A 15,770-nucleotide genomic window follows, 5' to 3' on the forward strand; every position below is an offset into this window, starting at 1 on the left:
AAAGGTAGAAGTGTAGACTCAATGCAATGAAGAGAGAAGCTGCAAAGCCAGCTTAGAGAAAAAGGATGTGGACCTGAAGTCTGTCCAAAGAATGAATTTTCTGTCTGCAAGATCCAAAGAGTGGTGGACATAGGGCAACAGACAATGCAGGGAAAACAGCTGATACAAAATTGTTTTCTAAATAGTGAAAAGAGAACTATCACTATTTTCCTTGTTCATCATCCTGGCTCACATGAGGCCTTTTCTCTCTCACTCTAATCACTCAATGATGCCCACACAAGTTAGGAGTCTGTCCTTCTAGCCTCTGCCAGGTGGAATATGCCATACTTGCTGCTGGCTCTCAATGGTGGGTTTTATAATTGACTACTAAGAGTAACTCAATGAATTCACAGAGAACTACTGCCTACACTCACATAATTATTACATACCACTGAGTCAGAACCAACTCACAGATGGCCCTCCATCAGTTTTCAGAGGCTGTAAATCCCATGGGGCGAGACTGCTTTACTTATTCTGAGCTGCTGGTACATTTGATCCATGTGCCTTTGGATTGGCTATAGGCCACCAGAGCTCTCCCTATGCTTACAGTCACCCATGTATTACAACGAGAAAGGATAAAGCATAGAGATACAGGCTGACTCCGAGGGAGGTGTGGCATGACATCCACTGTACACATGAACTGCCTGCTTCCTCTCCTATGCCTAGATTTCCTTTCCTCTCTAATCCAGGAGTCCTGTAGAGAATGATCCAAGGATCTAGGTCCTCTAGTTGTTAGGGCTTCATTGAGTATGAGACTTAGGCCCTCTTCAATAGGGAGCTCTGGTGGCTTACTTGGTAAGGAGTTGTACTGCCAATCCAAAGAGAGGCAATTTGAAGTATCATAATCTCCATATGATTTACAGCCTCTACAAACCCACTGGAGAGTTAGTGATGAGTTGATTCTGACTCAAGGGTACATGTCAAGGCTGTCTGCAATAGTTAGAATACACCCAATCAATACGTATGCAGGCCACATTAGGTCCCTTCCCCACCTAGTCTGCAAATGGAGGGCATGTGCAGCCTTACTTACTTGGCTATTTTTGGAAACAAAGGCATCTTGACTGCTTAGGTTATTTTCAGAAAACAGAATTAAAAAGCCAAACAAGTTTCATGTCCCACAGAAAGAACAGGGGGAAAGCGATATATCAGGTCTTTTATCCATAGTGGGTGATATCAAGGAATCTCTAAAGGTAATATTCATTATTTTAAGCTTTGCTAAACAATAATTTGGTTTGTATCCTGAAATATTGGACTAGACTGAACAGTCTAGATAAGAGGTCTGATAAAAAGCAGCAAAATGCCTGAACCTAGTATATGAAGAAATTACAAAGTTTAACCTTTTAATTCGGGTTTAATGTTAGCTAACAGTTTTTTAAACTTGGGATTTAGGAAATACAAGAAAGACTGAGGTTAACAATGGTTGTTGTTAAGTGGGGAAAGCTATTCCCATCCGCAGGCTTGAGTGGGATACAGGATTTCATTTAGCCAAGTGTCACTGGTCTTTAAAAAAGACACTGCAAAGAAGTGAGTACTTTCTAGGCAAGAAAAGGAAGTTTACTATTGAAGCTTGTCTACTTTAAATAAGGGGGAAAGGCTAGAAATGTGCTAACCACATTTCTCTATGGCTCAATTCCTGGGGGGGCCAGTGAGGTCTTAACTACTTTTTTACTAGTGAATAAGAAGAGAGAATGAAAACCCAGATACACATAGTCTAATGACAAAGAATTCCCAGAAATAATATTCTTTGGAGAATTATAGATGCTAGAAAAGGAACCCTTTATTTAAATTTGAATAATAAAGCAGAGATGTTCTTTAATGTTATCCGAGAATATGGAATATACAAACCGAAACTTTAAACTCACTGGTGTAGCACTGGAACTCACTAATAGCTGACCTTCCACTGGGTTTGTGGGGCTGTGAATCACACAAGAGATTGCTTATCTTTCCCCTAATGGACTTGAACTGCTCAGGAAAGTATGTCCTCTGGGTTAGCACTGCAATGCTCTAGACAATGGCCAAGTTCCTACTCAGAAGCTATATGATGGGATAACTTACAGCAAAGATAGACTGAAACCAGGTTTTTTTATACTGCTCAATTAGTGATATCTTTTCTTATAATCCAAGATATGTTCCTGACCTCTATTCTGGTGTCAGTGTAATTTTGATATAAGTGTGTTATAAAAGACCCTGAAAAGATTTCCAAGATCATTGTTACTATTAAATAATCTTAGAACAAAAATAAGGTTCTTGAAGTCTTTTATCTTTTAAAAGTTTAACAATGTTAATTTTAATGCTGCATTCACAGTAAGTAAGTAAGTAAGTAAGTAAGTAAGTAAGTAAATAAATAAATTACACACAAAAATACAAATGATATGGACTAATCCATTTAAGAGAAGACTAGGTTTGAGATAATTTTATTTCCTCTCTTTTTAGTTATTTTTTCCTTTGGGCCCTTTGGTTCTTATTGTTATACAAGGACTGCAAAAAAAAAAAAAAATTAACACTCAAAACAATTAGATATCTATCTTGGTAGGAGCCACTATGAATTATTGGGTAAAGTGTGCATTACAATAGAAGAACTTTTAATATGATTTGAATTTTAATTACCCAACATATACCTGTCTTTAGTGACTAATGATCCTACAAAAATGACTGCAGAGAAATAAAATATCCACTTCACACACTTCACATTTAGTCTCTAGTCACAAATTTTTACAATTCAAATACCTATTGTACACAATTAATTTTACTTTTACAACAGACTGAAATAGAAGGAAGAGCTAAAAAGGCATTGTGGATGAGATCAGAGATGTTCCATTGTCATTACTGAATCCTTAATTGCTGACTAAAATTATACATGCCACCCACTACCAATTAAAATATTATAATACAGATGTCTGTAAATTTCTAGATTGTTTGCAGAAATACTTTGATTGCTTTGTCAAACCATTCTTTACAAAGGTTTTCATTTAACTTGTGAAAAAGACAGCCTTGCATATCACGGTTTTGCATTTTAAATCCTTACAAAGCATCATCTTTATCATCCCCTATCGTGATTCTATTTTTGCCTAGTGTGTCACTATCTCTTGGGAGAAAATAAATTCTTTTTAGAGTTTCAGTAATTGGTGTGCAAATTCAAATGGACAAAGAGTGTATTCTGCCCATGGTACAAACTGCCATGGGCAAATACTGCTGGACATACGGAGTCTTTTTGATATAGTCTCACAGGCATCTGTTTTTAGTCAGCAAATTATACAATCTGTACAAATAATTAAAAATCATTTTCGTCTTTCTCACAGTCAATTTCTAGTCCAGCTCTCTATAGCCTTTGAAAAGCTCTTATAAGGAAAAGAAAGAGAAATGGGACATGGTGGGGGTGGGGAAGAGTTATCTTTTTTCAAACTAGGAAGGAAAAATGGGAACAAAGACATAATTTTATGTTTAAAAACTCTAGGCTTGGCATAGAAAAGATTCTTAGTCTCCTCTGAGGTATCATTTTCTCCTCTGAAACAATAATGATGTAGAGAAATGAAGAAGTTCTTACCTATTTGAAGTAGTGGCTGTGCAAGAATAACCAATGCTTAAAAAAAAAATCCTAAGATAGTTGTGCTCCACAACTGTTAATTTAAAGCAAAATCTTACTGTTCTCTTAACAGTTTCTTAGGTGACACTGATGTAGAAGCAGGTGAGAATCACTATCTATAGAGGATGACTCAAGTCCTTATGAGAAAGGGGTTATTCATGACAAAGGTCACAAGAAGCTATAGATCTAAGTAGGAAGGCTGTGGAATTTACATAGGCTAGGTGATGAGCTAACAAAAGTCAAGCAGAACACAACTATACAGGCATCTGTGCTAGCAGAGAGCTGAAAGGCTTGCATACATGAGCTCATGCTGAGTGTATACTACTACTGAACAAAAAAGAAAAATATGAGCTACATGCTACATTTTTTTTACATGCTACATTTTATATCTACATATAAAATATAAAAATATTGTATTAATATGTAGATATGATTTAAAACACCCCACCAAACCATGATATTTTTGTATATTACAAAGCATACACAAAAGAAAAACTGTTTCCTGGACCAAGTATAGGTTTCGCATGAGCACAAACAGTGTTTTGGGATTCCTATGCTTCTCAAGGTTAGCCACAGTTTGTTGTGACTGACATAGTCAAATGTCTTTGCATAGTCAATGAAACACAGACAGAAATTCCTGTGGTAACCTCTGTTTGAAACCAAGATCCATCTGACACTGGTGATAATGTCTCTGGTGCCAAGGGCTCTTCTAAATCCTTCCTATATTTTCTTTATCAATGAACTGTTGTAGTCATTTTTGGATAATCTTCAGCTGGATATTGCTTGCATGTAGTATCAGTGACACTGTTCAGTAATTTCCATACTTTCCTGGGTAACCCTTTTTTTTTTTGAAATGAGAATAAATATGGATCTCTTCCAATCAGTTGGCCAATGAAGGAAGTTTTTGGTTTTTGTTTTTTTTTTAACTTTTCAAAGGGAAAAATGAAGTGGGAGGAGGTGTGGGGAAGGAGGAAAGTATGTAACAATGAATGAATGGATATCCAAAGTCTCTGTAAACTTTCATTAAAATAAAAGAAAGATTAAAGTTTAAAAAAAAAAGGATACTATGGGCAGAATATTGAATGATCCAGGAAGCATTAAAAGAAGATGGAAGGAGTACACAGAATTACTGTACCATAAAGAATTGACTGACACAGAAGAAATTCAAGAAACAGTAGCATCAGTTTAAAAAAAATATTTTAAAAGATGTGTTCTAACAGGCCAATCTGCTGTCAAGGATCTTTTTAAACTGCTAATGAGCAAGAGTGTTAGTATAAAAACGAAGGAGTACCTGATCTAAGTCATGGGATTTTAAACTGCTTTCTAGGCATCTGGAAATTGGACAATGAACAAGGAAAACCAAAGAAAAATTGATGTCTTTTAATTGTAATGTTGACGAAGATATATGAACATATCATGGAATACCAAAAGAACAAATGATTGTGTCTTAACTTCTCATGTACTTTAGGCATGTCATCACCAGGGCTCATGCTGTCAATGGGGGCATGTTGGGAAAAACCAAAGGATAAAAAAATAAGGAAGACCCTCAATGAGATGGTCTGACACAGAAACTGCAACAGTGAACCTGAACACGAAGACTGTGGGAATGGCTAAGCGTCAATTTCTTTTTCACAGATCCCAAAGTACTTAAAACAGCTTTCTATTTTTGATATAAGTGTTTTTTAAAAATGTTATTCTGACATTAGCATTCAAAGTAGTCAATTATTAAGAAAAAAATAGGCTTCATTTTTAATACAGCCATATTTGGTAAAACTTTGAAAATATTTTAATATGATATTGTTTATAATTTTTTTATGAAGTCTTATATAATCTCAAAATCATTCATATTAGAACTATAATGATGTTTATAAACAGTCTTCCCAGTATCCTGGAAAAGCTACAACCAGGAGAAGATAACATAGATGAATGGGACCTTCTAAGACTCAAATCCCTATGCACATCCAAAAACTTCTCCAGTAGGGTAAAAAGGGAAGCCACTGACTGGGAAAAAGTATTCAGTAATAACATATCAGATAAGGGACTTATATCCAGAATTTATGAAATACTTGAGCACCACAACAAGATAAAGGTAAATAATCCAATAGAAAAATGGGCACAGGATATGAACAGGCACTTCACCGAAGACAACATTCAGATGGCTAACAAACACATGAAGAAATGCTCAAAATCCCTAGCCCTAAGAGAGATGCAAATTAAAACAACTATGAGATATCATCTCACCCCAGTCAAAATAGCAAAATTTAACAGAACAACAAGCAACAAATGCTGGCGAGGTTGTGGAGAAACTGGAACCCTGATTCACTGTTGGTGGGAGTGTAAAATGGTGCAACCCCTGTGGAAAGCAGTATGGCGCTTTCTTAAAAAGTTGCAAATAGAGATACCATTTGACCCAGCAATTCCACTACTGGGAATATACCCTGAAGAGACCATAGCTGACATCCAAGCAGATATATGCACACCCATGTTTATTGCAGCTTTGTTCACAATAGCAAGGAGTTGGAAACAACCTAAGTGCCCATCAACAAACGAATGGCTAGAGAAGCTGTGGTATATTCGCACAATGGAATACTATGCTGCATTAAAAAACAAGGAACTCATGCAATATTATTCAAAATGGTTGACTCTGGAGAACATTATGCTGAGTGAAATATCCCAGTCACAAAAGGACAAATATTACATGATGCCACTGTTGTAGAATGGGACTGTCCTTGGGGTTGGGGAGAGACTGAGTAAGATGGGTTCAATAATGTATACTGCACTGAAACAGAGGAGGGAGAGAACCGTTTAAAAGAGAGATATAACTGGGTATTTCTGTCATCACAGGAGACTAGAGCGAGGGCTACATGGTGGAGGGGACCTGGGGGAGGGTTTGTAAAACAAAGAAAGAATCTTTTCTTTTACTTTTCCATAATTTTTGGGCTCATGTACTTATAACTTGTTAGTCAAATTTGTGTCTTCTAGGTTGCAACACCCCCATGATACATCTTCAAGGATATGAACATGTACGGCCAAGCACAATCAATAAGAGTGCATCTAAATTCCAAAATCAATCTCCATAATAGTCTATGTGTTTCCTACTGCCAAAGGGGCCCTTTAGAGTAGTGAGAGAAGATCTTCACCCTGAAACCCACAGCGTCCCTTTTCAGCAGGAAGTAGCTAAGAGAATACGCCATCCCCTTTTCCTTATGACCAGGGTGAAGTCTCTCTCAGGGAGGAGTGATAGGGAATGGCAAAGGACACACTGACAAAGAAGATTAATCAGAACTGGCTTTGACAAGCACTGTGGCATTTGGACAAGATCAAACTGGGAGGAGGGTGGAGGGAATAGTGCAGCAATGAGTGAGTGGAAGCCCAAAATCTCTGTAAATGTTTATGAAAATTAATAAAATATAATTATAGAAAAAAAAAGAACTATAATGATGTTTAACTTTTGAAAAAGTTAACATGCCCTTTAATAAAAAATAAGTTTTATACTCTTTCTTTAGTATCAGGGTGTGCTGACATTTGAACAACTCCTTGGGCCTACTAGAAAGGACCATGTTTCCAGATCCCTGAAAACAAGGGAAAACACTCTTAAATATGGACTCCAGCTTCACTGGCTGAGAAGCTGCCTAGAATGAAGGCTACATCTCAGGATACATGATAAACAAATCCAGCAATGTCCCATGAACTGTCTTTCCATGGCCTACAAGTGTATTAGAGGAAAAAATTCAAGAGCAATTGAGGAGAGGCTGTCCTTTGAGACTGCAGATATTACATACACAAATCTGGATGACATGAAGGAAGCAATGATATAGGCAGAGGAAATAGGTGACAAGACTACTAGGAAGCTGGACAAACAGGAGAATAAATGTGTGAAAAAGGAAAAGTAACCAAGTGGATGTGACTGTACTTGCATGCTTGGAAAACAACAGTAGTAATTCTGAGGAAATGAGGAGACAGGTAAGGAACCCACCCAAAAAGAAGAAAAAGCCTCCCAATGGGATAAAGGAATGGAATGCCTGCCTAGCTCTGTTCTCCGCAAGCCTAAGAAAAAGAAAGCTTTCTCCAAAGAGCTGGTCAATGGTGACTTTGAGGAGACATAGTAAGTCTTTCCAAGAGGAAGACGTTTTTCTCCTAATAGGAACCAGAGAATCAGGAAAAGGCAGCAAACAGCAAAGCTGCTCTCCTCCACGGAGAAGCCAGTCAGCAGTGGATCTGGAGAGAGTGCCAGCAACAAGAGCGACAGTGCTCAGAAGACATCCCAGGAGAGGAGAATGGCCATGCCCGAGGGAGCACATCATGCTTCCCAATAAAAACAAAAATTCATGGATACATCTTTTTTCTCTTAGTTTTATTTTTGAAAAGGGCATTAAAAAATTAAACTGTTAAGAAGAAATAAGGGGCTTCATGTTTACGCAGGTTTAACTGGGAAAACTGACAATATTTCAGTATTATACCGAATTTAAAATTTTTTATAGGAAGACTAAATTATGTAACCTCTAAGCCATTTCTACTGAACTATAATGTTTGTCAACTTTTAAAAAGTCAACATCTCCTCTAATAAATAACAGTAGTTTTTTACTTTTAATTTTTGTTAACACTTTTTCTTTTTTTTAAATTTTAAATAAATTTTTTATTTTATATTTGTTTACGCACGAAGTTCATATTCATTGTTTTTCACACTACATCTTTTCCATTTCCTTTACCCACCCCTCCCCTCCACCTATCAAACTGTGCAACTCTATGATTAACTCCCCCTGCCCCACCCAACCTCATACCCCTGCTCCCATCTTCCCCCACTTGGATCCACATACATGTTCTACAACAATGGTCTAATACAGTATTTGTCTTTATAGGACTGAGTTAATTTACTTAGCATAATGCTCTCTAGTCTCCAAGTTAAGTAATGATTTACAAAGCCATTGCTCCAGTATGCTCCATAGTTTTCCACTGTGTGAATGTACTGTTCTTTCGCAATCCACTCCATCTTAGTAAACAACAACAATGTGGCCTTATCTATTTTGATACATGTACATGGGGGAAAATATTACTGGACATTCAAACTGTGCAACGTGATATATATGTAACTAATTTTTTAAATGTAAATAGGAAAGTGGATTAAAAAAAGAAAGCAAGTAAGAATACTCCCAATATGGGATCCGAAGTCTCTCTCTCTCTCAAATCTCTTTACCCAAACGAGCCTCTGAAATCTTCTAGATCTGTTCAGTGTCAACTACACTAAGAAGATAAATTAGAAGCCAGAGCTCTGACCAGCTTTTGTGGACCTGTGAGAGATTTGTCCCTTGCTTCAGAAATGATGGCCTGAAGCAGTATCACAAAGAGCGAGAGCAGGAGTGGAATTTAGTAGCCAGAATGGTCTAGTCTAGAAATGTGTATTCACTACTAATAATGAAAGACAGACTGCAAGCTAAACTGGGAATCCGAAAAAGCACAGCAGAGAACTGAATGAAGAGGGAGCTTCTTGGCAGAGCTGAATGAGGACAGGGGTTTACTTTATTTGTTTCACTTTGGTTTTGTATCTCAAAAGCAATGTAGGCATTGTTATTCAAATATTTGTTATTCTAAGACAGGTAATTGTGACAGAATACGGACATGGTTGAGTGCTAACCGTTTTTGCTAACTCTTTCTCTTCTCATCCCAATGGAAGAGCTACACTGCTAAGTGTAAATTCAGACAATATATCCTCATTGTGACAATTTCAGTAAGAGTAGTTGAGATGATGTGAACACCCTAACTGTGCTAGTATAAGTGCCAGATTTCTTTTCAATATGAAGTATCTTTGAGAGTCACTTTCTCTAGAGTATCTGCATCCTTTAGAGCATGAACACATTCTTCCTCCATGTTGTTAAGTTTGCTTTTCAATGTTCTTACAGCACGTTTCTATGGCTACAATATATGCAGTCTCTTCAGTGGTGGCAGCACCAACATTGCCACAGTAATATATTGCTTCTATAACATCACTTTTTTCCTGTAGTCAATTTTGTAAAATGTCATGTGGGTTTATCCCCAGCAGTCTAGGAAGTCAACACAACCATACATTTTGTGGAATCCCAGATGTGTAGTGGGCAATCACTGACAGACTCTGAAGGAAGTGTTGAGATACATCACTGACTACAATGTCATTTAGGCAGTGATCTGTGGACTGAAGAGGCGGCGCCAAAGCGTGTTCTTTTTTTTTTTTTTTCAAAGCGTGTTCTTTATGCAGGAACTCAGTTAACGAGCATGGTAACGAAAATCTGAACTGCATGGTTAGGAGACTGGCATTAATGGACTAACCCACGGTAACTAAAATTCATAAACTTTGTAAATTCACCAGCACTTTGCAGAAAGAGGCACATGTGTGCATTCATCGTAAATGTACAGTTCAATGAATGGTCAAACAGAACACTGTACACTCCATACAATTAGCACTCAGATCATGAAATGTCACCTAAAGGCCTTTATATTTCCCACCATTTAAAACCATCCAACATTAACCTGAATTATTACACCAAAAATGGACCTTACCTGTTTGTTATAGACATAAATAATGCAAATACTTTTGTGTGTGGTTGTTTTAGGTCCAGCATTTAGGGTGTGAAATTCACTCATGCTACTAAATGTAGTTGTTGTGCATTGCTTCATAAATGGCTAAATCACAAACACAATCAGCTCTTGATGTACATCTGGGTTGTCGCCACTATCTAGCGCAGGTCTTTTTTAAAAAAAAATTAAATTGCAAAGTCTTGTGTTCATGTGCAACTAAGGGTTCTCAAGCGGAGAATAGGAGTGCAGGAGGGACCAGAACAGTATCATGTGGCAGCAGGTGCCTGGCTGTTTAGGTCCTCCCAGAGTTTAAGGAAAGATACAACAGAATCACGACATGTAGAGGACTTACATTGTATTGATGGTTAGCAACAGGTTTGTAATTGGTTGTAACAACTTTGTCCAGCTGTTGGGAAAGTCTTACTGGCTTGGAAGATTCTTCTATTTGCAATCTGAAAAACAAAAGGCATTCTTAAACTTAGTTGTTTGGTAGAGTCAAATCTGAAGGGCTAGTCCTTATAACTCTTAACCAACAAATAATAACACAATAAATAAAATATTTTATGTACTGTAATATCTGTCATACATACAAATATATTAGAAGTATTAAAGAAAACAAAACAAAACTGGTTTCCTGTGTTTAAAGTAAAAGTTTTCACAGCAAATATTATTCTCATTCATTCTATTCTGGTTGTGCATTCCTAATCCTCTAATTTCCCTGTCCCCCTACCTTCCCATCTTTACTTGAGAGTAATTTTCTAACTATTTAGTCTGCTACAGATGCTTTTTGAAAGGAGCTCATTACTTACAAGTGATATCCTTTATTTTATGAGAAAATCTGTTGTTTTGCTAAAAGTTATCTCATTATAATTCTTAAGATTTGTTTCTAATTCTATTCTTCATGATCAAACCTTAACTACACAAATTAAAAACTTAATCAGTTACAAGAATCTGAAAAAAAAAAAACTTTTTATAAAAAGGAATTATCCTAAATTATTGAGCCTAACACTAATCAAGTTATAAATACAAAACTTAAATACTAGCAGATTGAAGTTAAATGTGAGATAAACAAAGGAGGCTACACAGGGATTCAGACTCTAGAAGTCATACCTGGTGAGTGGCTGCATGTTGTTGTTGTTATGTGCCATCGAGTTGACTGTGACTCATAGCCACCCAATGTACGTACACCAGCCCTAAACTCTGCTCTGTCCTGTGCCAATCTCACTGTCTCTGACACTCCCATCCCAATTACCCCAGTCACTGAATCAATCCACCTCATAGAGGGCCGTTCCCTCCTGCACTGCCCCCCCACCCTCCCAAGCATGATGTCCCTCTCCATTATCATTAGTTCTACTGGACAACATTCCAAGACTCCAGATAAATGAAAATGTAACTCCAAAGAATGTGTTTGGGAAAAAAAATATTAATAAACTAATACTTGATGTGTATGAGAGAATATATAGATAGGTTATGTGTGGAAAGGAGTTGTACTGCCAACCCAGAGAAAGATGGACACTCTCTTCTATGGTGATTTACTGCCTCTGAAAACCTTCTGGAGGGGCAGCTACGAATTGTTTTGACAACACACACACACACACACACACACACACACATATAATAAAGTAGAAAACGTGGGAGTTTGGTTTTGACTAAATATGGCATGACTCACACTTTTTGACCATTTACTTATTTTAAAAAATGATGTCAACTCATTTGGTGAATTAGCACAATAAAATGAAAAACTTTTTTAAAAAAACTATTTTAAAAGAAAAGGTACAGCTTTCTAAAGTGTCTATTTTTGAGAGAGACAATAGGTGTTATTGCACTTACAGATGTTTCATTAGTATGATACAGAAATAAAAAAAATATATTTAAAAGTGCTACAGAGGGAAAAAAACCCGTCACTAAATCTACCTAAATTATACATGAAGAGTAAGAGTGAAATGAAAGTATTTTTGAACAAAAGATAACTTGAGAAGCCATTAATATGGACTCGGCAGATAGTAAATGCAGACTCTATAAGAAAGCAAGTAAAACAGATACAGAGGCTAATCTTATAAAGTAGTAAGCTTAAAAGGAAGAGGAAAATATGTAGACATTGAATTAGTAGAAGAAACAGAATGAACAGAGACAATGAGGAGACATGGAGCCAAGCATTGCCAAATCAGCTCTACACTGGCCATTTTAAATTACTGCAGTGTTCTGATTGAGTTACGAACCAGAAAACTGGCCCTGCTCACCGAGAGCTGTATGGTCATGCCAGTGACTGGTGATAAGAATAGTGTGATCGCTTCATTCATTTCCCACACTTTTCCAGTGACTAGAAGTGTGGACATCCCCACCCTCACCCATCTGGAGGCTGATGACTCTCCCCCTTCTCTATCATCCCAGTGCAGACACAGTGTCCTCTACCCCTTCACCGGGTATAGAGTTCTACCCATCTTATTTGCATGGCCTGGCCTCCGAAAAGTACACAGGGTTTTCAAATGCCAGTCATTTCAGAAGTAGACGGCCAATTCTTCATAATGTATTTTAACCTGGAAACTCCTTTGAAACATATCCACCATGAGCGATCTACTGTTATTAAAATTCCGGTGGCACAGATTCCAGCATCACAGCAAGCTACCTCATTATAGTACACTGACAGGTACTGCTGAATATCTCATGGACAACCAAAAGAACACACAGGTATGTCTAGGAGGAGGTGGAATCAGAGAAGTGCTCATGGCAAAGGATGGCAAAGCTTCATCTCATTTAATTTGGGCATGTTGTTTGGCGAGGCTATTCCTTAGAAAGGGACATCTGCTTGTAAAGCTGAGGTATCAGCAAAAAAGAAGAAGACCCTCAATGAGATGGACAGATACAGTGACTGTGGTAAGTGGTTCAAATAAGGAGATGCAGGATGAGACAGGGTCCATATCTGTTGTTCACAGGGTCACTCAACTTGAGAGCACTTAACAACTACTTCTGAAAAGTACGATTTATCTTATTTATATTATTAGCAAGCTATCTATTCCCTTTGGCAGGCCACCAACACTTCACATATGCATAGTGGCCTACTGGTAAGAAGCTGCAGTACTACCCCAAAGACATTTGAATCCACCAGCTGCTCCATGAGAGGACGGGCAATCATCTCCTGTCTGATTTACTGCCTATGAACATCAGCTAGTAGGGTCAATTACCAGCCAGTTCTAACTCAGAGGCACACAACACACCACCACAACAACAATCTAGTCATAGAGCATGGATGCTTCACTAGTAAGGAACTGCACTGCTAACTCAAAGGTGTGAGCTTCAAATCACCAGCTGCTCTGCAAGGGAAAGATGGGCAATCTCCTCCTGCAAGATTTAACCACTGAAGGGCCAGCTATGGGTCGACAGCACAGAGGAGCAACCACCACCCAGTCACGTGGTAAAGTAACAAAGACAATGCTTAGATGAGTCACATCAAATAAGGCACCAACATCTGCTAATAAGCACAGATTACTTTTATAGAAAACTAAGCCTGCTCTCTTAAAGAAAAAAGAAATACCACTGTCTCTGGAGCTTAGTTCAAAAGCTACGGAAATGCCCATCATAACTGCAGTTTATTCTTGTCATACTCTTACATGTGAATTGATTTGTAGCTCATGCCTTTTGACTCAGTTCATACGGTAGGTATTTTCTTTCAATTCAAATGCAAGAGCTCTAAAGCCAATTCCATTAGACAAAGTGCCATGTCATTTTAGCCTCAAAGTATTTAATATTTTAAATTATGTGGAGAAACACTAAATTAACCTTTTGGTTTTTAAGAGTTGATATAAGAATTTAACTTTACTGTTGTTGTTGTTACGTGCTGTCGAGTGACTTGTGACTCATAGTGATGCTATGTATAACATCTCTGAACCCTGCTCTATCTTGAGTCAATTTCATTGTCTCTGACATATGTACCTCCATTATTCTAGTAACTTAGTCAATCCATTTCATCCAAGGTTCCCAAGTCTTCCTCTCTTTTGCTATTCTTCTACCCTTCCAAGCATGATGTCCTTCTCTAAGGATTGGTCCCTCCTGGCAACATGCCTAAAGTATGTGAGACGCAGCTTCAAAATCCTCGCCTCCAAGAAGCAGCTCAATTTCACTTTCTCCAGGGCAGACATGTTTGTTCTCTTGGCAGCCACAGTATGCTCGATATCCTTGTCCAGCACAACTCAAAGTCATCGATTCTCCTTCTATCATCATGTTTAAGCACACTACACCACTAGAGATCCTTTGTACATAATAAATAGCCTCCTTTGGAGCTATGCTGTCAACCCAGATACAGGTTTTTCAAATACACCAGACGCTCCATGAGAGCAAGACAGGTAATCTCCTTTCATGGAAATGACAGCCTCTGACAATCCGTTGGAGGCTCCACTAGGAGTCAGTTCTGACTTGACAGCAATGAGGTTCTCCCCCCCATAATATAAAAATATGAACTTTGGTAATCTAATGAAATGGAGAAAGTCAAACATTAAAGCTCTAAACTGTTGACAGATTTAAAAGATTTTCAAAGCTTTAGTCAAGAAACCTGCTACTTTCCTCACTGATAAATAAGTATAATATTTCTCATGTAATAGCACCTAAATAAATTAATAAGCTAATGAATGATATCTTTATTGACAAAGATCACAAATGAAAGAGCACAGTTCCATATCAAGAAATACTACAATAAAGCTTGATTTCACCCATCTATTTTCAAAGTTTAAGCAGAAACATTTCAATAATGTTGCGTTACTACTAATTTGCTGTCAAGAATAGATTTAAACAAGTACAAAACCTCCAAATAACAAATGTCTGCACTACCAATTGCCAATGTAGGAGTTATTTTGCAAGCAAACACCATTATTTACCATTCATTTAACCTTTGTGCTAGAACTACTTTTGACTGCAATTTCTGGTATTCTTAAAATGATAGGTCTTAACAGAAGAACACGTATTTCCCCTTAAGTGCCCTCCCCCCCATATGTGAGGGAATCTCTCAAGGGGAATGGGAAGCTGACATTTGCAGGGTGAGAGAAGCTGGACAGTGTCACGGGAGGGAGGGGGAGAGAGCATGAGAAAAAGTGGAGTACTAGGGCAGCTAGTGAGTGAGAACATGCCTGCCTGGCACCAGTCAGACACCACAGGCAAATTCTAGGGAAGGTCCACATTCGGAATGGTGAATGGAAGCCTGCAATACAGGCCAGGTGAGGTTAGAACTTGGGTAAATTCTAAGCGGATACCAGAAAAGGCTCTGGTAAAGCCTAGTTTGTTGTTGTTGTTAAGAGCCATCGGGTCACTTGCGACTCGTAGTGACGCTATGCACAACAGCCCTAAACTCTGTTCAGTCCTGTGCCAATCTCATTGTCTCCAACACACTCATCCCGATTATCGTAGTCACCGAATCCATCCATCTTCTAGAGGGCGTTCCCCTCCTGCACCTGCCCTCTACCCTCCCAAGCATGATGTCCTTCTCCAAGGACCGGTCTCTTCTTACAACATGACCAAAGTATGTCAGATGAAGCTTCAAAATCCTTGCCTCCAAGGAGCAGCCTGGTTTAAAGCTCTCCAAGATGAATCTGTTTGTTTTCTTAGCAGTCCA

At 38.0% G+C, this 15,770-nt stretch overlaps 1 protein-coding gene across 1 annotated transcript in view; it reads right to left on the reverse strand.

Moving 5' to 3' along the window:
* GTF2F2 (general transcription factor IIF, polypeptide 2, 30kDa) overlaps positions 1-15,770 on the reverse strand; it is a 150,578-nt gene that overhangs the window by 26,091 nt on the left and 108,717 nt on the right. The window contains exon 6 of the mRNA XM_006884558.1: positions 10,524-10,623. Coding sequence (XP_006884620.1) covers positions 10,524-10,623 — 100 coding nt within the window. The remainder of the gene's footprint in view (positions 1-10,523; positions 10,624-15,770) is intronic.

Source organism: Elephantulus edwardii, unplaced genomic scaffold, assembly GCF_000299155.1.
Source record: "Elephantulus edwardii isolate Elephantulus edwardi_28Jun2011 unplaced genomic scaffold, EleEdw1.0 scaffold00036, whole genome shotgun sequence".
Taxonomy (NCBI): Eukaryota; Metazoa; Chordata; class Mammalia; order Macroscelidea; family Macroscelididae; genus Elephantulus; species Elephantulus edwardii.